This window comes from Podarcis pityusensis (assembly GCF_964106645.2).
Source record: "Podarcis pityusensis genome assembly, chromosome: 18".
Taxonomy (NCBI): Eukaryota; Metazoa; Chordata; class Lepidosauria; order Squamata; family Lacertidae; genus Podarcis; species Podarcis pityusensis.
Window position 1 is genome coordinate 3150305 of NC_138043.1, and position 19808 is coordinate 3170112.

A 19808-nucleotide genomic window follows, 5' to 3' on the forward strand; every position below is an offset into this window, starting at 1 on the left:
CTATTTCTGGGTTAGCGGAGTCTGTAACCTGAGGCGTATGTAACCTGAAGCATCTGTAACCCGAGGTACCACTGTACAATACGATAATCTTTATTGTCATTGTCCCATAGAGAACAACGAAACTGAAAATCTACATCAGACATTCAGAAACCAACAAGCCTGCTATCCCGGCTATCCCAGCCTGGTTAGCCCCCTAAAAACTCTGATACCCCATAATTAAATACAATATACTCCCATAGAGACTACCTTAAAGGTAAAGGGACCCCTGACCACTAGGTCCAGTCGTGGCCGACTCTGGGGTTGCGGCGCTCATCTCGCTTTATTGGTCGAGGGAGCCGGTGTACAGCTTCTGGGTCATGTGGCCAGCATGACTAAGCCGCTTCTGGCGAACCAGAGCAGCGCACGGAAATGCCGTTTACCTTCCCGCCGGAGTGGTACCTATTTATCTACTTGCGCTTTGACGTGCTTTCGAACTGCTAGGTTGGCAGGAGCAGGGACCGAGCAACGGGAGCTCACCCCGTCATCGCGGGGATTCGAACCGCCGACCTTCCGATGGGCAAGTCCTAGGCTCTGTGGTTTAACCCCTAGAGACTACCTTACCCTGCGTTTAAAACCAAAATCGCATTTGGATAGAAACTGTTTCTCAGGCGGCTAGTCCTTGTCTTTATAACCCTGTACCTTCTTCCAGAAGGCAGAAGCTGAAAGAGATCATTTCCGGGGCGCGTACTATCCTGCGCTATCTCTGCCACTTTCTTATGGCACCTGAAAGCATAGATTTGATCCAAGGTGGGAAGAGTGCGCCCAATTATTCTCTCCGCAGTCTTTACAATCCTGGACACCATTGTTTTTTCCCTGGCCGTGCAGCTCCCAAACCACACACACAGACCGTAAGTTAGTACGCTCTCCACAGTGCAATGGTAAAATGCCATCAACAGGTCCTTTGAGAGATTGTTTTTCCGGAGGATTCTCTGAAAATATAACCTCTGCTGTGCTCTCTTCATCGGGTCTTTGCTGTTTTCTCCCCAGGTTAGGTCATCTCTCAACTCCGTTCCCAGAAATCGAAACACCGAGACCCGTTCCATGCACTTCCCCTCAATAATAAGAGTTGTGTATTTATGGAAGTTGATGCGCTGGGCACTGGGGAATAGCAGCTACCAGGTGAGGCGGCAAAGAGGGAAATCTTTCGCTTGCTGCTCCTTTCTCAGCCAAACTCTAATAACTAAACGCCAGGCAGAATTTTATAGACTTCTACCATGTTGCTACCATAAAGAAGGCTGATCGCCGAAGAATGGATGCTTTTGAATTCTGGTGCTGGAGGAGACTCTTGAGAGTCCCATGGACTGCAAGAAGATCCAACCTCTCCATTCTGAAGGAAATCAGCCCTGAGTGCTCACTGGAAGGACAGATCCTGAAGCTGAGGCTCCAAGACTTTGGCCACCTCAGGAGAAGAGAAGACTCCCTGGAAAAGACCCTGATGTTGGAAAGATTGAGGGCACAAGGATAAGGGGATGACGGAGGACGAGATGGTTGGACAGTGTTCTCGAAGCTACCAGCATGAGTTTGACCAAACTGCGGGAGGCGGTGGAAGACAGGAGGGCCTGGCGTGCTCTGGTCCAGGGGGTCACGAAGAGGCGGACATGACTAAACGACTAAACAACAACAATCATGTTGCTCCTCATGCCCCTTTACTTTAAAACTAAATAGTCCCAAACCTTTCAATCCCCTTGGTCATCCGAGTCGCCCCTTTCCTGAATGTTTTCCAATGTCCGCTTTGAGGAGAGGTGACCAGAACCCAAATGCACAATCGCGTTAACAACCACCACCACCACAATTTATTATTTATACCCTGCCCATCTGGCTGGGTTTCCTCAGCCACTCTGGGCTGCTCCCAGCAGAATTAATAATAATAATAATAATAATAATAATAATAATAATAAATTTATATCCCGCCTGCCCCAGCCGAAGCAGGGCTCAGAGTGGCTAATAACAGTTAATAACAGTAAAAGGGACACAGTTTACATAAAATCACAATCCATTAATCAAAATACATTCTAAAATCAATTCATTCTAAATATTAAAAGCACAACAGAACATCAAACACTAAAAACTTTCCTGAACAGGGCTGCCTTCAGATGTCTTCTAAAAGTCAGATAGTTGTTTATTTCCTTGACAACTGATGGGAGGGCGTTCCACAGGACGGGTGCCACCACCGAGAAGGCCCTCTGCCTGGTTCCCTGTAAGCTCGCTTCTCGCAGGGAGGGAACCGCCAGAAGGCCCTCGGAGCTGGACCTCAGTGTCCGGGCTGAATGATGGGGGTGGAGACGCTCCTTCAGGGAAACTGGGCCGTTTAGGGCTTGAAAGGTCAGCACCAACCCTTTGAAGTGTGCCCGGAAATGTCCTGGGAGCCAATGGAAGTCTTTCAAGTGTTATATGGTCTCGGTGGCCACTCCCAGTCACCAGTCTAGCTGCCGCATTCTGGATTAGTTGTAGTTTCCAAGTCACCTTCAAAGGGAGCCCCACATAGAGCACATTGCAGTAGTCCAAGCAGGAGATAACCAGAGCATGCACCACTCTGGCCAGACAGTCCATGGGCAAGGAGGGTCTCATCCTGCGTACCAGATGGAGCTGCCCTGGACACAGAACTGACCTGCGCCTCCATGGACAGCTGTGAGTCCAGAATGACCCCCAGGCTGCGCACCTGGTCCTTTGGGGGCAGAGTGACCCCATTCAGGACCAGGGAGTCCCCCACACCTACCCACCCCCTGTCCCCCAAAAACAGTCCTTCTGTCTTGTAAGGATTCAACCTTAAGCATAGATTTGTACGGCGGCCATAACGATGCCTTCATCGCGGGGGGTCAGACTAGATGACTCTAGGGGTCCCTTGCAACTCTACCATTCTATAAAATCGGCCCTTTTTATTTCCCTAAATGACGCCTAGCGTGGGATTTGCTGCTGGGAAACAAAGCGCTGTCACGCGTGACTTGCAGGGCGCAAGCAAAACACTATCTGCCCCCTCCCCAAAATCAATGCTAGCCAATTTTTTTATTTAAAGTGCCCCCTTTACTTCTAATTGAGGAAGGGAGCTGTTTATGCTTGCTTTTAAAAACGAGCTTTTTTTACTAGCCCCGATTTATTTATTTTATTTTCCGCAGGGTATATGGGGTCTGTAATAATTGGCTTACCTCAGATGGGGCTCTAAGGCGATAATGACCCCTTTAAATCTGCCACTCTGAAGCATGGAGGTATTTCGATAAGCGGATCAGCTCTTTCGGCTGAAAAATGGGCTCTCTTTAAAGAAATAAATAACTTAACCGCCGGCAGGCAGATAAAGCATTCCAAGAAGTTTTGGAAGAAGGGGGGGGGGAATAATTCGTGGTGAAATTAGGTCAAGGTGGCTGAAGAAAGGAAGAGGCGAATGTTGCCGAAAGGGAGAGGAAGAGAAGGGGGGGGGGAGAAAGAGAGGGAGGGAGAGAGAGAGAGAGAGAGAGAGAGGAAGGAAGGAAGGAAGGAAGGAAGGAAGGAAGGAAGGAAGGAAGAAAGAAAGAGTAAGGGAGGGAGGGAGAGAGGGAAAGAAAGAAAGAGGAAGAAAGAGAAAGAGAGAGAGAGGAAGGGAGGGAGGGAGAGAGGGAGGGAGGGAGAAAGAAAGAAAGAAAAGAAAGAAAGAAAGAAAGAAAGAAAGAAAGAAAGGGAGGGGAGAGAGAGAAAGAGGGGGAAGAAAGGAAGGAAGGAAGGAAGGAAGGAAGGAAGGAAGGAAGAAAGAGGGGAGAAAGAGAGAGAGAAAGAGGGGGAAGGAAGGAAGGAAGGAAGGAAGGAGGAAAGAAAGAAAGAAAGAGGAAGAAAGAGAGAGGGGGAGGGAGTGAGAAAGAGACAAAGGAAGAAAGGAAGGAAGGAAGGAAGGAAGGAAGAGGGGGGAAGGAAGGAAGGAAGGAAGAAGAAGAAAGAGAGAGAGAGAAAGAGAGAGGGAAAAAGAGGGGGAAGAAAGAAAGAAAGAAAGAGCGAGAAAGAGGGGGAAAGAAAGAAAGAAAGAAAGAAAGAGGAAGGAAGAAAGAGGAAGGGGGGGGAGAAAGAAAGAGGAAGAGAGGGGGGGGAGAAAGAAAGAGGGATCTACGAAATACTTCGGCGGAGGGTTAAAAGCTAAAGTTAAAGGGACCCCTGACCATTAGGTCCAGTCGCGGCCGACTCTGGGGTTGCGGCGCTCATCTCGCTTTAGTGGCCAAGGGAGCCGGCGTACAGCTTCCGGTTATCTGCGGACAAAAATATTATATGTGCCCGGCCTAGCATCTTTCCATGAAAGAAATCCCTTCTTTGCCAGGGCTCCAAGGCGACCCCTTCCAACTCTTAACAATTTGCACAGCTCGTAGTTAAACTATGGAACTGCCTGCCACAGGAGGCCAGGATGGTCCTCGACTTGGATGGCTTTAAAAGAGGGCGAGGGAAATTCACGGAGGAGGGGAGTCTGACTTTCGGTGACCACTAGGCATGATGGCTACTCTCGGCTTCCCCGGCTGGAGGCAGCAATGTTCCTGGACGCCAGTTTCTGGATACAAAAGAAGGGAGAGGGGATGTTGTGCTGGGGTCCAGATTGCGAGTTTGCCATGGGGGTATCTGGGTGGTCTGATCCACAGGTATCCTCTGATGCCCATGTGTAATTCTCCGCTTGCTGCCTTGCCCCAATACTGCCTGCTCTGACCGGCAGCCGTTCTCCAGCATCTCAGGCTGAGAGAGGGGTCTCTTCCCCCTACCCCAAACAGTCACGTTCTTAACCAGGAGGAGGATGCAACCTGCAACCTCCGGCGCTTGCAATCGCGGGTGCTCTACCCACTCAGCGACACTCCCCTCGTGCAACTGGAGGAGGCTCTCAAGCGCTCTCAAGGTTTCCTGAATCGCTCACCTGGAGGTAAAAGGTAAAGGGACCCCTGACCATTAGGTCCAGTCGTGGCCGACTCTGGGGTTGCGGCGCTCATCTCGCTTTCCTGGCCAAGGGAGCCGGCGTACAGCTTCCTGGTCCTGTGGCCAGCAGGACTAAGCCGCTTCTGGCGAACCAGAGCAGCGCACAGAAACGCCGTTTACCTTCCCGCCGGAGTGGTACCTATTTATCTACTTGCGCTGGTGTGCTTTCGAACTGCTAGGTTGGCAGGAGCAGGGACCAAGCAACGGGAGCTCACCCCATCATTGCGGGGATTCGAACCGCCGACCTTCTGATCGGCAAGCCCTAGGCTCTGTGGTTTAACCCACAGCGCCACCCTTGTCCTCACCTGGAGAGCCAGGACAAAAGTGGGTAAACAGCCGCTCTCACAGAAAGGCCAATCCCACATTCCTGGGACGTTTTGCCAGGCAGAAACTACAGGAAGTCCCTTTTGTTGTCCTAGTGAGAGCCTGGAGTGGTTCACGCGTAGCCAACACCCAAAGAGAGCTGTCGCTCCTCTGCCCTTTCGAAACGGCAGGGTTAACATCGGGCCAAGAGGCCACATTTGGCAGTTTCTCCATGCCAGGAGACAAGACACACCTGTTGGATTACTGACTGTTTTACAAGGAAACCAGGTGGAAAGCTTCGGTTGCAGGGAGAGGTTGACTCCTAAACTGCAGTTCGTCCCACGAGAAAGAAACAACCTGATTTTTCCATCCTCAAAATCCAGGGTCCCCCCACCCAAAAAAACCCACAACCCCAGTCCTCTTTACTCCAAATGCACTCTGCACGTACCCAGAGACACAGCTTTCCAACTCCGTGTCCAAAAAGCACAGGGCGCCCTGAATTAATCTAAACACTCTAACCCAGAAAGAAAAGGGGGTACCTCTGAGCATGTCCAGAGTGCCAGGCCCTCATCCCCAAATGAACAACCCACCTGCCCATAGCTGTCAACGTTTCCCTTTTTTAAATTCCCTTATTCCAAATAGGATTCCTCACAAGAAAAGGGGAAAGTTGACAGCTAGGCGACTCAAACGGCCGTGAGATTAAGGCTGCACTTTTAAAGCACACACACCCCAGGAGGGAAAAATCTGGGGAACTGTAGCGTGCAGCTACACGCTACGGTTCCCAGGCTCCTGCCTTGAATGCAGCCCTTTCAATTAAACACGGCTCGGGTTACACGTTTCCCTCCGCAACCGCCTTGCCAGAAAAAAATAGAGAAAACAAGAATGTTGTTAAACTGGGCAGACAAACCTCCTCGTTTTCCGGCTCAGAGATAAGCCCGTATTTTTTTGCACGCTGGAAGTAGGTCGCGAGGCGAAGGCTGCCAAACAACGCAAAATTTACTTGCCTGAAATCGCACGGCCATGGTGCTCAGAACCAGCTTGGGCCAGACATCTTTGCCAGGTGGGAAACAGGTGTGCTCACCTGTCCACAGCCCCGAAGAGGTTTGCCCAGGCCCGACAGAAGGCAGGCTTCCAGAATATATATATTTATATTCCAGGTTTTCTCCCTCCCTGGCCTGTCAGCTCTGGTTTTCCTTCCTCTTCCGCACCCCGGCCCCACCTCTTCCAGCGAACAGGTGTACCCTCCCCAAAGACACACCTAGATTCCAGGTGGAGCCAGAACTCTCCAGTTCCCTCGCCGGCTGGCAGAGGCCCCAAAGGAAAACCACTCGGTGCAGAGAAACTTCAAAAACAGGGAATTCTCAGCTGCCTCTCGCAAAGAAAACATCTCCCAAGATCTGCCTCTGGCCGGCTCGCGACGGACCGGGGGTTTCCGATAACCGCAAGGACACTGAGAAAGCAACAAAGGCTGAAATCCTATCTGGGGCTGGACACCGGAAGCGGCCTTATCTGGAGTCGGCTCCCTCTCTGTGTGTGTTGTCGCCGGCACGGGCTGGCAGCCGGTGGCCAGGATTTCAGGGGTCTTCCCTCCCGCTGCCCAAGTCTCTCAGGGAATCGAGGCCGGGAGATTTTGCAGGACGGAGCTACGAAAATAAATCAGGCTGGACCGGGAGAGGCCAGCTGCTGTCGGGCTGGACTGCTGCAATGCTCTCTTTGCGGGGCTTCCGCTCGATAGGGCAGGTTTCCGATTGCCGATGGCAATCCTAGAATTGTAGAGGGGGAAAGGGATCCCAGAAGACATTTAGTCCAACCCTTTGCAATGCAGGAATGTGCACGTGGACTTGGGTCTAAGAGTGTAGCCCCCAACTTGGGGCCCTCTACAGCGTCTCGGACTACAACGCCCATCGTCCACTGCTAGCTTAGCGGTGGACGATGGGCGTTGTAGTCCGAAAGCTGGAAACTGGTCAGCTGGGGGGGGTATTGTTTTGTTTGTTATTATGCTATGTATTTTTGTGTGTTTTATATTGCAAGCCTACCCAGACATGCGGAACATAGGCGTGTGTTTTTTCATCCGCTTATTAGCTTATCCTCGATTTTATTTTCTGAACGTTTTAAGCTGCTTTTAAAAATATATAGTTTCCCTGCTTTATTCTTCTTTGAGGTTCCGTTGCAATCAAGCAGAATAGAACCCTTGCAAAACAAAAGAATAAAGTAAATTTAAAAAAACACGTGGACTTGGGTCTAAGAGTGTAGCCCGCAACTTGGTGCCTTGGACTACAACGGACATCGTCCACTGCTAGCTTAGCGGTGGACGATGGGAGTTGTAGTCTGAAAGCTGGAAACTGGTTGCCTGGGGGGGTTATTGCTTTGTTTGTTATGATGCTATGTATTTTTGTGTGTTTTGTATTGCAAACTGCCTTGTGGATCCTCGGATGAAAGGTGTATAGAAATGTTATTATTATCAATAATAATAAAATACAAAACCTGCACCAGCGCGAGTTTATGGGAGCTATAGGAGGAGGTAAACAGTGGCTCCATGCAGCAGTTTTATTCTCATAAGCCTGAAAATCCAGGGTTTACCTTCGCCCCTCAATCGTCTATCTCTCTTTCCCTATCTACCTTTGCCCAGTCGCATTCCACTTCTCTCAGTGGCAAATATTGACATTTGGCTGTGAAAGGGGAAATCTAGATTATTTAAGGTTAGCGAACTCAAGCAGACACAAAGACCGGTGGTTGGTCAACAGCGGACCGGGGCAGGCGGTTTAGGGAAATCCCACAGGATCTTACAAATCCATTTCTCGGAGCTCAGAATTGCAGCTGGATCGCAAACAAACAAAGGACTGGCTCAGAAATTGACCCCTTTAGCTTAACCTCTTAGGCACCGCTGCCTTCATTTCAACTCTGGCAGTAGCGTCCCTCTCCATTTACAGATTTGCAAGGTCCTCGGGGCAGGGATCTTAGAAAGCCAGCTCTCTGGAACGCCTTGGGGGAAGCATTTCCCCCCAGAATGCACATGCGACTGAACCTTGCTCAGATGGCTTGTTTCTTTAAAGGAAAAATCAGACAATTTCACATTGTCCCATGCTAGGCCACAAAAGAGGAACGCGTGTGGCGCTGTGGGTAAAAACTCAGTGCCTAGGACTTGCCTGTCGCATGGTCGGTGGTTCGAATCCCCACGGCGGGGTGCGCTCCCGTCGTTCGGTCCCAGCGCCTGCCAACCTAGCAGTTCGAAAGCACCCCGGGTGCAAGTAGATAAATAGGGACCGCTTACTAGCGGGAAGGTAAACGGCGTTCCGTGTGCTGCGCTGGCTCGCCAGATGCAGCTTGTCACGCTGGCCAGGTGACCCGGAAGTGTCTGCGGACAGCGCTGGCTCCCGGCCTCTAGAGTGAGATGAGCGCACAACCCTAGAGTCTGGCAAGACTGGCCCCTACGGGCAGGGGTACCTTTACCTTTAGACCGCAAAAAGCTGGGCTGGATGAATCCCAAGCCGGAATTAAGATTGCCGGAAGAAATATCAACAACCTCAGATATGCAGATGACACAACTTTGATGGCAGAAAGTGAGGAGGAATTAAAGAACCTTTTAATGAGGGTGAAAGAGGAGAGTGCAAAATATGGTCTGAAGCTCAACATCAAAAAAAACAAAGATCATGGCCACTGGGCCCATCACCTCCTGGCAAACAGAAGGGGAAGAAATGGAGGCAGTGAGAGATTTTACTTTCTTGGGCTCCATGATCACTGCAGATGGTGACAGCAGCCACGAAATTAGAAGACGCCTGCTTCTTGGGAGAAAAGCAATGACAAACCTAGACAGCATCTTAAAAAGCAGAGACATCACCTTGCCAACAAAGGTCCGTATAGTCAAAGCCATGGTTTTCCCAGTAGTGATGCATGGAAGTGAGAGCTGGACCATAAAGAAGGCTGATCGCTGAAGAATGGATGCTTTTGAATTCTGGTGCTGGAGGAGACTCTTGAGAGTCCCATGGACTGCAAGATCAAACCTCTCCATTCTTAAGGAAATCAGCCCTGAGTGCTCACTGGAAGGACAGATCCTGAAGCTGAGGCTCCAAGACTTTGGCCACCTCAGGAGAAGAGAAGACTCCCTGGAAAAGACCCTGATGTTGGGAAAGATGGAGGGCACAAGGAGAAGGGGACGACGGAGGACGAGATGGTGGGACAGTGTTCTCGAAGCGACCAGCATGAGTTTGACCAAACTGCGGGAGGCAGTGGAAGACAGGAGGGCCTGGTGTGCTCTGGTCCAGGGGGTCACGAAGAGGCGGACAGGACTAAACGACTAAACAACAACAACAACAGGCTGCACAGGAAGGTTTGAGGGTTTTGGTGTTTTAGCATTTTGTTGGAAGCCACCCAGAGTGCCTGGGGCAACCCAGTCAGATGGGCGGTATATAAATAGTAAGAATTATACCCAGGACCTGAAGCTGATCGTCTATATTGCAAAGCGCTTACATTTCTTCAAAAAGGGGCTTGACCATCCATTCGGCACCCCCTCATTAAATATTTTTAGAGACGAATGGGAGGCCTTTCGTGGACTATTTAAAAATATCTATATGAAATCATAACTGTTTATGTCTGCTACGACCGCAGCCAGGAGGATATACGCTGAGAAATGGAAAGAATACTCTAGTCCCAGTGGCAAAATTTACGGGAGCAATAAGGAACCAAGAAGGGGGAAAACTTTATAAAAGACTGGGGAAAATTTGTGGATTATTTGAAATGCTATTGTACAGTACACATGTAAGTACATTAGCAGGATTACGGTAACTTAAACAAAACAGTTAAAATTAATGTTTAAAGACAACAACAACAATAACAATTTATTTATTTATACCCAGCCCATCGGCCTTGATTGCTCCCGCCACTCTGGGCGTCTTCCAACCCCCCCAAAAAACATCAAGCATTAACAGTAAAAATCTGATCCAATATAAAGAATCGCAGTAAATTTAAAATAAACAAATCATATGAAACAAAGCAACATTCAACAATCCATCAGAACATAATAGTAAATGTTAAAATTAAATACTGTATCAGCAAATAATCATTAAACAGTTTACTGTTTAGACTGTAATCGATGAAAGATAACTATTGATCGGAGTAGTGGAAGAGATGCGGTGATATAAATTAAAAAATGTAAGAAACTGCAAAAGAAGTCAATATATATATATAAATTTGTTGGGAAAGATGGGGTTGTCTTTATGTCAAAAGTAATACTGGAAAAGTGAAAAATAAAATTTATAATAAAAATACAGTGGTACCTCGGGTTAAGTACTTAATTCGTTCCGGAGGTCCGTTCTTAAACTGAAACTGTTCTTAACCTGAAGCACCACTTTAGCTAATGGGGCCTCCTGCTGCCACTGCGCCACCGGAACACAATTTCTGTTCTCATCCTGAAGCAAAGTTCTTAACCTGAAGCACTATTTCTGGGTTAGCGGAGTCTGTAACCTGAAGCGTAGGTAACCTGAAGCGTATGTAACCCGAGGTACCACTGTATATGAAATCAGGGGTTGGATTTGAGATACAAGGCGGCTTAGTTTCGTCAGAATCAAGTATGGTACAGTGGTACCTAGGACGGCAAAAGGAATCCATTCCGGAAGTCCATTCGACTTCCAAAACGTTTGGAAACCAAGGCACAGCTTCTGATTGGCTGCAGGAAGCTCCTGCAGCCAATTGGAAGCCGCGACGTACGTCCGGCTTCCAAAAGAACGTTCGCAAACCGGAACGCTCACTTCCGGGTTTGTGGCGTTCAGGAGCCAAAACGTTCCGACTCGCAAGGCGTTTGGAATCCACTTCCACTGTTAATGCTAAATACATGAGTTTTGGTAAGTGAGCCATCATAGCCGCTAGAGGGCTGTGAAAAATTGTGTCCTGGGTTTCTCAGACTCTTACAATCTGAAACCCAAGGAGCACATGGGTTGACAAATCTGAAATCTATTGGCATTTTTTCCAGCTTTTTCCAACTACGGGCAGTGGGCCCATTGGCAGACCAACTCCGTGTTGCACAGTTATAAATGAAAGAGGCTGATTTCTATATGAAGGTGCCTTATGTTGAGTTATTAATCATGAGCAGGCCCGGGGGCCAGATCCGGCCCAATCGCCTTCTCAATTCGGCCCGCGAACGGTCTGGGAATTAGCATGTTTTTACATGTGGAATAGGGACACGGGTGGCGCTATGGGTTAAACCACAGAGCCTAGGGCTTGCCGATCAGAAGGTCAGCGGTTCGAATCCCCGCAATGACGGGGTGAGCTCCCGTTGCTCGGTCCCTGCTCCTGCCAACCTAGCAGTTCGAAAGCACATCAAAGTGCAAGTAGATAAATAGGTACCTCTCTGGTGGGAAGGTAAACGGCGTTTCCGTGCGCTGCTCTGGTTCGCCAGAAGCGGCTTAGTCCTGCTGGCCACATGACCCAGAAGCTGTATGCCGGCTCCCTCGGCCAATAAAGTGAGATGAGCGCCGCAACCCCCGCGACTGGACGTAATGGTCAGGGGTCCCTTTACCTTTACATGAGTAGAATGTGCCCTTTTATCTAAAATGCATCTCTGGGTTAATTGTGAGGCCTGCCTGGTGTTTTTACATGAGTAGAATGTGTGTTTTTATTTAAAATGCATCTCTGGGTTATTTGTGGGGCATAGGAATTCGTTCATTATTTTTTTTCCCAAAATATAGTCCGGCCCCCCACAAGGTCTGAGGGACAGTGGACCGGCCCCCTGCTGAAAAAGTCTGCTGACCCCTACGGTGTTAATCCATGAGCCCTGTATTACTACTGCCTCTGACTGGCAGTGGATGGGGGCAATTTTCAGAACCACCTGCAGCTGAGAGAGGGGATTGAACCTATCACATTCTGCATGCCAAACAGCTGAGCTGTGACCCTAGTCAGAATGGCTGTGTTGGGGCATTACTAGGAGTAGAGGAAAACACCCCCAAAACAGCAGCAACAAACACTGTTTATTTATCTGATATGTTTATGATTTTAATGGATTTCATCCAGCATTAATTCAACTCACAGAATACATGAATGGGTCTCATTTAGCCACACATGCCCTTTCATTTCAGTGGGTCTACTTTGAGTACACAGGTGGCGCTATTGGTTAAACCACAGAGCCTAGGGCTTGCCGATCAGAAGGTCAGCGGTTCGAATCCCCGCAATGACGGGGTGAGCTCCCGTTGCTCGGTCCCTGCTCCTGCCAACCTAGCAGTTCGAAAGCACATCAAAGTGCAAGTAGATAAATAGGTACCTCTCCGGTGGGAAGGTAAATGGCGTTTCCGTGCGCTGCTCTGGTTCGCCAGAAGCGGCTTAGTCCTGCTGGCCACATGACCCGGAAGCTGTACGCCGGCTCCCTCGGCCAGTAAAGCGAGATGAGCGCCGCAACCCCAGAGTCGGCCACAACTGGACCTAATGGTCAGGGGTCCCTTTACCTTTACCTTTTTACTTTGAGTACTGCTCAGCCTGGATGCAACGGTTCTGCTTCGAGTAATAACTTCATTGGATTCAGGCCTATATTTACTGTGGAAAGCTTTTGAGGGGGCGATCGCTGCAAAATCCTGGACATTTGCTTACACACGGAAAAATGTGATATATATCTTGAGTTTCTCAGATATTAAACGAGGGGGGAGAACCAATGCTATGCCACCCTCAGCTGCCTGCAGGGGGCTAAAAGTAGGACAGAAATGCAATAAAAAATACAAGAAGGGGACGCACATACAGTTATGCCTCTGTTAAGTTTCCAGAGAAGCGAAGTTTCTCATAAAGGCCATGAAGATTTTATAACGCAGGCATACATTTAACTGAATTGCCTTCGGGCCTTTGAGGGAGAGGCAAGGTGTGTCTTCAAACAAGAACAGGGATGAAGAAGTTCGTGCGACTCAGCAGAAGCCTATCCCTGCCTACTCAGGAGTCAGCCCCACTGGGCCCAATAGGGCTTCTCGCTGACTCCCAGGTAAGTGAGGCTTGCCGGCGGCCGGGTGACTTTAAATGAGGTCACTGGGATTATTTTGATTTTGGCAGCCTTGCCAAAAAGAAAAGATCTACTTCGCCTCTCCAGAAAACGCCGCTGGCTGGGCGCTTTAGGCAAAGATCCATGGCGGTTGAAGAAACATATTTGCGAATTTAAAAAGGGAGAGAGGGCTGAGAAGGAGGGGAGGAATCGAAAACAGGAGCCACGTGCAGGAAACCAGGAAGTCGCCTTTGCTACGCAGACACCTTTCCCACCGCCGGATAGGGTTTGCCTTCCCTGTAGGTCCTACTCAGAGTAAACCCAGCGAAAGTCATGGACCCCCGCTTCCCCATGCAACCCTAGGAACTTTGTTGGAGGCAAGTCAGGGCAGGAAACTGTGCTCTGCTACTCGGGAGTAAGTCCCGAGTAGGGGGACGCCTACACTCCGAGGTACCAGAACGAACGCCCTCAAAACACAAAACTTGCAAGAGACTCAGTCCACCTGTAGGGCCCTTTGGTGGATCGGGGCGTGGAGCGAGCGCCGGGATCGGGGCCCTGGGAAGCAATCCCGGGGATGGGGGCTCTCTTCCTTTCCGAAGTGGGGGGGGGGGCGCAAACAGCGTCCCCTCCCCATTCAGCCACCTGAGCTCTCCAAAGAAGGCGTGCGCCCTGGGCGCAAGGACGCTTTCTGGAGAGGTTGATTTGGGTAGGGAAGTGGGGGCGCCCCCTGCTGCCCCCCCGCGCCCCAAGACTAACCTGCCAGGCTGGGGGGCTCCTCAGCGACGGCTCTGGGGCGCAGGAGCCCCAACGAAGCGCGGGGCGATCCGGAGCGCAGACTTTCCTCCTCCTCCTCCTCCTCCTCCTCGCCTCTTGTTTCTTTCCTTCCTTCCTCCAAGCCTCCAAGCAGGTGTCATGACTTTTGCCCAGGAATGCGGCAGAGCCGCTTGCCTTTAACCCCTTCCGTTCAGGCCCAGGGAGAGCGCCGAGTCTCGTTAGGAGAAGTCCGGCCGCTGGTCCATCTATAGCTCCGTATTGCATGCACGGACTGGCAGCATCTTTCTGGAGCTCCTAGACCTGCCTGGAGAAGCCCACTGGGGATTGATCCTTTTTTCGCTCGCGGAACTGATGCAAGGAATTCCATTCCATATGGAATCAAAATTGTCCGGCGGGAAGGGATCTCCAAAGGTCATCCAGTCCAACCCCGTACAATGCAGGAATCTTAACTAGATCATCCAGGACAGATGGCCATCCAACCTATGCAAGGAAGAAGAGACCACCACCTCCCGAGGGAGACCGTTCCACAGTCCAGCAGCTCTTCCTGATGTCCTTCCCGTTAAAATAAAATAAGTTTCTAGTCATCATGGCTATAAATGATTTTTTTAAAATGATATTTATTAAATTTTCCAATAAAAAGAACACATCGATAAAAGATTAAACATGAAAACATAGAAAAGAAATACACAATTCAAAAATACACAATACATAATCCAAAAAAAAAAGAACAAAAAACAAAAGACAAAAAAGAAAAAAAACAGTTAAAAACAATATCACCTTTTCATCTCCATTTTTAAATTTACTTATTTTCTGGACCTCCTCATACCTCCCTCTTTTGTATTCCAGTTCAAATTGTTTGTCCAGCAATTTCTTTCCCTCTTTTTTAATCCCAATCTTTAATCTTAATATAATATAACATTAAAATTTCACCTCTTAAAAACCAAGTTTCCATTTCCTTAAACTTTTTTAATCCTAATCCTTAATCTTAATCTATCTATAACTTTAAATCCTGTACAGCTGGAAGCCACTTGTTTTCAATCCAACATCACTCTAACATTCTTTAATTTTGCAGTGTTTCTGCAGATAGTCTTTGAATTTCTTCCAATCTTCCTCCACCGACTCTTCTCCCTGGTCACGGATTCTGCCAGTCATTTCCGCCAGTTCCATATAGTCCATCAGTTCCATCTGCCATTCCTCCAGTGTGGGAAGCTCTTGTGTCTTCCACATGGCTATAAATGATAGGCTGGTTTCAATATGAAGCTGTCTTGTGTTGAGTCAGGACGTTAATCCACCCTCCTCTGACCGGCGCTGGCTTTCCAAGGTTTCAGGATGAGGGCAATTTCATTCTGTATGCCTAGCAACTGAGCTGCGACCCCTGTCAAAATGACTGTGTTGGGGCATTACTAGAAGGGGGGGGGGACCCCAAAAACAGCAGCAATAAATGCTGTTTATTTATCTGATATTTTAATGGTTTTAATAGATTGCATCCAGCATTAATTCAACTCACAGAATAAATGAATGGACCTCAGTTAGCCACACACGTCCATTCATTTCAGTGGGTCTACTTTGAGTCTGGCTCAGCTTGGATGCGACAGTTCTGCTCTGAGTAATAACTTGGTTGGATTCAGTCCTATATTTACAGTTTTCGTTGCTGTTTTAAAAAATCAAACATTTATACTGTTTCATTGCAAGATGCTTAGAGATTGGTTTGCTTGTTTATTAAGCTGTACGTAAATCTGGTTGAATAAAAATAAGTAAATATCAGTACCTACTCTGAAGCAAAGGGACGCGGTTGGCGCTGTGGGTTAAACCACAGAGCCTAGGACTTGCCGATCAGAAGGTTGGCGGTTCGAATCCCCGTGACGACGGGGTAACGACGGGGTGAGCTCCCATTGCTCAGTCCCTGCTCCTGTCAACTTAGCTGTTTGAAAGCACGTCAAAGTGCAAGTAGATAAATAGGTACTGCTCCGGCGGGAAGGTGAACGGCGTTTCCGTGCGCTGCTCTGGTTCACCAGAAGGGGCTTAGTCCTGCTGGCCACATGACCCGGAAGCTGGACGCCGGCTCCCTTAGCCAGTAAAGCGAGATGAGCGCCGCAACCCCAGAGTCGGTCACGACTGGACCTAATGGTCAGGGGTCCCTTTACCTTTATCTTACTCTGAAGCAAATGCACAATTCTGCTGGAAAGACACAAGAAGTCAGGTTGGGAGCAGGGAGGTTCTGACATTGGAACCTGCTCTGAGAAAGTTGATGTTTGCACAATAAAGGCGTAGGACAAAAGTGCCAAAAAAATAAACATATAAATCATTTTTTTTATGGGGCAGAAGTAAAGTCTCACTGAATATGGTGGAATTTACTCTTTCAGTGTACCGTATATACTTCTGCGATTGAGTTTCTTTTGGAACTTTATAGTTAGGCTGAGAGTGAATGACTGGTGCCCATTCGAACCCTGGTCTCTCCTAGTGAAGCGATAGCCTTTGCCTTTTATGTCAGAATTTCTGCCCTTTTGGTTTTTTAAAATTTTATTTGTGATTTTCAGTTTGGTGCTGGAGGAGACTCTTGGGAGTCCCATGGACTGCAAGAAGATCAAACCTCTCCATTCTTAGGGAAATCAGCCCCGAGTGCTCACTGGAAGGACAGATCCTGAAGCTGAGGCTCCAAGACTTTGGCCACCTCATGAGAAGAGAAAACTCCCTGGAAAAGACCCTGATGATGGGGAAGATGGAGGGCGCAAGGAGAAGGGGACGACAGAGGACAAGATGGTGGGACAGTGTTCTCGAAGCGACCAGCATGAGTTTGACCAAACTGCGGGAGGCAGTGGAAGACAGGAGTGCCTAGCGTGCTCTGGTCCAGGGGTAAAGGTAAAGGGACCCCTGACCGTTAAGTCCAGTCGTGGCCGACTCTGGGGTTGCGGCGCTCATCTCGCTTTATTGGCTGAGGGAGCCAGCGTACAGCTTCCGGGTCATGTGGCCAGCATGACTAAGCCGCTTCTGGCGAACCAGAGCAGCGCACGGAAACGCTGTTTACCTTCCCGCCGGAGCGGTACCTATTTATCTAGTTGCACTTTGATGTGCTTCGAACTGCTAGGTTGGCAGGAGCAGGGACCGAGCAACGGGAGCTCACCCCGTCACGGGATTCGAACCGCCGACCTTCTGATCGGCAAGTCCTAGGCTCTGTGGTTTAACCCACAGCGCCATCTGCGTCCCTCTCGTGAAAGGTGGGGGGGAGTTAAATGCCACCCATTGCAGAATGGAAATTATGGGGATGAGCTGGATGACCTGTTAAGGTCCCCTTCCCTATTAGCAATTCTAGGAATCTGGAGTCCCAAAGGGGGCTTCCTTTGCAGAAATAGGGTCTCAAACCTTTGCAAAACAAATCCGCCTTTGTTATGTAAAAAGCAAACAAGGGAGGACAATGTGTTCCCATGGGAACTAATGTCTGGGGAGGGGAAAAGGCCTTTTGTTCGCTTTGCCTTTCCAGTGCCCCCCCTAGTAAATTCTGTTATCTGTGAGAGTCAGCTTACCCCTTTCTGACATTTCGGAGTCTGATTTCTATCCTCCCTAACCATTGGTCATGTTGGCGGTTCGAATCCCCGCGACGGGAGCTGCTCGGTCCCTGCTCCTGCCAACCTAGCGGTTTGAAAGCACGTCAAACTGCTAGTAGATAAATAGGTCCCGCTCTGGCGGGAAGGTAAACGGCGTTTCCGTGCGCTGCTCTGGTTCGCCAGAAGCGGCTTAGTCCTGCTGGCCACATGACCCGGAAGCTGTATGCCGGCTCCCTCGGCCAATAAAGCAAGATGAGCGCCACAACCCCAGAGTCGACCATGACTGGACCTAATGGTCAGGGGTCCCTTTACCTTAACCATTGGTCATGCTGGCTAGGATGGGCCGGCGAACAGCTAACAGGATTTTCCTCCCATTCTTTTCCAAATGCAAGAGCAGTGATTAGAGTGTCGACTTGGGAGATCAGGGTTCAAATCTCGCCACTTGGACATGGATCTCGCTGGGTGGCTGTCGTCTGGTCAGCTGGCCCACCCAGTCTTGTGTACACTGACTGGCAGCATCCGTGCTCTGGAGTTTCAGGCTGGGGGTTGAAACTGGGTCCTGTGCGTGGAAGGCACTGCCTCTGCTATTGAGGGTCGGGAAACCGAGCCTGATGAGGAATGGTTGAAGGAGCTGGGTATGTTTAGCCTGGAAAAGAGGAGATACCTGAGAGCCGTCTTCCAATATCTGAAGGGATATCAGAGGGAGCAAGCTTGTTTTCTCCTGCTCTGGAGGGTAGGACTCGAACCCGTGGCTTCCAGTGGCGAGGAAGGAGATTCCGACTCAACATCAGGAGGAATTTTCTGGCAGTCAGGGGGTTGGACTGGATGACCCTGAGGTTCCCCTCAAACTGCAGCCCTCTGATGCCGAGTTGTTGCCCTTTCCTTAGAAACGGAGCAAGTTTCTAGTCCTCAAGGTTCCGTGTAAAGGCATATTAAACATCTAAGCCACACCCCCATCTTGGTCAGTGTTACTCACACTGGCAGGCGCAGCTGGGGTTTCGCTCCCTCCCTGCCTGGAGACACCAAATATTGAACCAGGGGAACTTTTGCAGCCAGAGCGCACGCTCTACCTCTGAGCTGAGCCGGGCTGACAAGGGGGTGTGGCCTGGAGGAAGGGGGTGTGGCCTGTGGAAGTGGGAGTGATCTGGAGAAAAGGGGGTGTGACCTGGAGGAAAGAGGGAGTAGCCTGGAGAAAAGGGAGCGAACTGGAGGAAAGGGGTGTGGCCTGGAGGAAGGTGGGAGTGGCCTGGATGAAAGGGGAGTGGCCTAGAAGAAAGAGGGTGTGGCCTGGTGGAAAGGGGGCAGCCTGGAGAAAAGGGGCATGGCCTGGAAGAAGTGGGAGTGGCTGAAGGAAAGGGGTGTGGCCTGGAGGAAAGGGGCGTGGCTGATGATATGTAGCCAGGGGAGGCACAGAAGGGCCAGGTAGGGAGAACTAGAGGGGGGCATTTTTCGACTTTGAGGCTTATTTCCACCTCACCCCCACCCCACTCTGCCACGTAAAAGGTCCTCCCCCACCCACCCCTTATCCTTTCCCCCCTCCCCTTGCTTAAATGTCTCCCCCACCCCAAATAAACCAAATAAACTCTCTCGTTTTTTCGTTTTTAATTCAACTGGTATTAGTGCCCATAACACAGGAGACTAAAAGTGGAGTCCTAGACAGGGCGACTCGGACGTAAGCCCCACTGAGCCCAATGGATGCTCACCTCCAGGTAAGCAGGTGCGCAGGATCGCGGCCTAATACATGCAACCGAGAGTTGAGGTTAAGGCTCTTTCTCTGTCCCCTAACCCCCTTCGCTTTGTCCCCCCTCCGTAATAGAATTTGGCCTGTCCCGTTCAGGGCGAGTTCATTTGTGACGGTTGTCCCGCCCAGCAGGGGGAGTGGCGATTCTTGCATTGCGGTGGGTTAGTCTAGATGACTCTTCGGGTCCCTTTCCAATGCTACAAGGTCTGTGATTCGGCAGACGTCGCTGGAACCCAGCTCCCATCGCCCCTGCCGCCCCGGTTATCAGGGATGATGGGAGATGTGGTCCGGGTAACATCCCTGGCCAATAATAATAATAATAATTTTATTATTTATATGCCTCCCATCTGATTCTTAAAGTTTGTGTCTGTGGTTTCCAGGAAAGCAGAGGAGGGCAGGAGACACACTGCCCCCAAGGTGGCTTGGTGGAACTGTGGAACGGGCAAAAAAGGACTAATCCATCTGGCGATGTTATCCGTCCACCCAAAAAAAGTCGCTGGCGAAAGGAGGAGTCTTTTGTGTAAGCGCCTCTTGACCACGTCGCTTGCAA

The 19808-nt window shown here is 49.7% G+C and overlaps 2 protein-coding genes across 5 annotated transcripts in view; one reads left to right on the forward strand and one right to left on the reverse strand.

Moving 5' to 3' along the window:
- Positions 1-14114, reverse strand: part of TJP3 (tight junction protein 3) — a 68773-nt gene extending 54659 nt beyond the window's left edge. Inside the window, exon 1 of one of the 3 annotated variants that reach the window (XM_080988806.1) lies at positions 13958-14114. Coding sequence is in view for 1 of the 3 variants with exons in the window: in XM_080988803.1 (XP_080844929.1) it covers positions 6258-6275 (18 nt within the window). In the remaining 2 variants the exon portion in view is untranslated. Of the gene's footprint in view, positions 1-6257; positions 6447-6511; positions 7123-13957 lie in introns of those variants that run through there. The other 2 variants (XM_080988804.1, XM_080988803.1) reach the window with 2 other exon arrangements.
- GAMT (guanidinoacetate N-methyltransferase) overlaps positions 1-19808 on the forward strand; it is a 242831-nt gene that overhangs the window by 77709 nt on the left and 145314 nt on the right. The window lies entirely within an intron of this gene.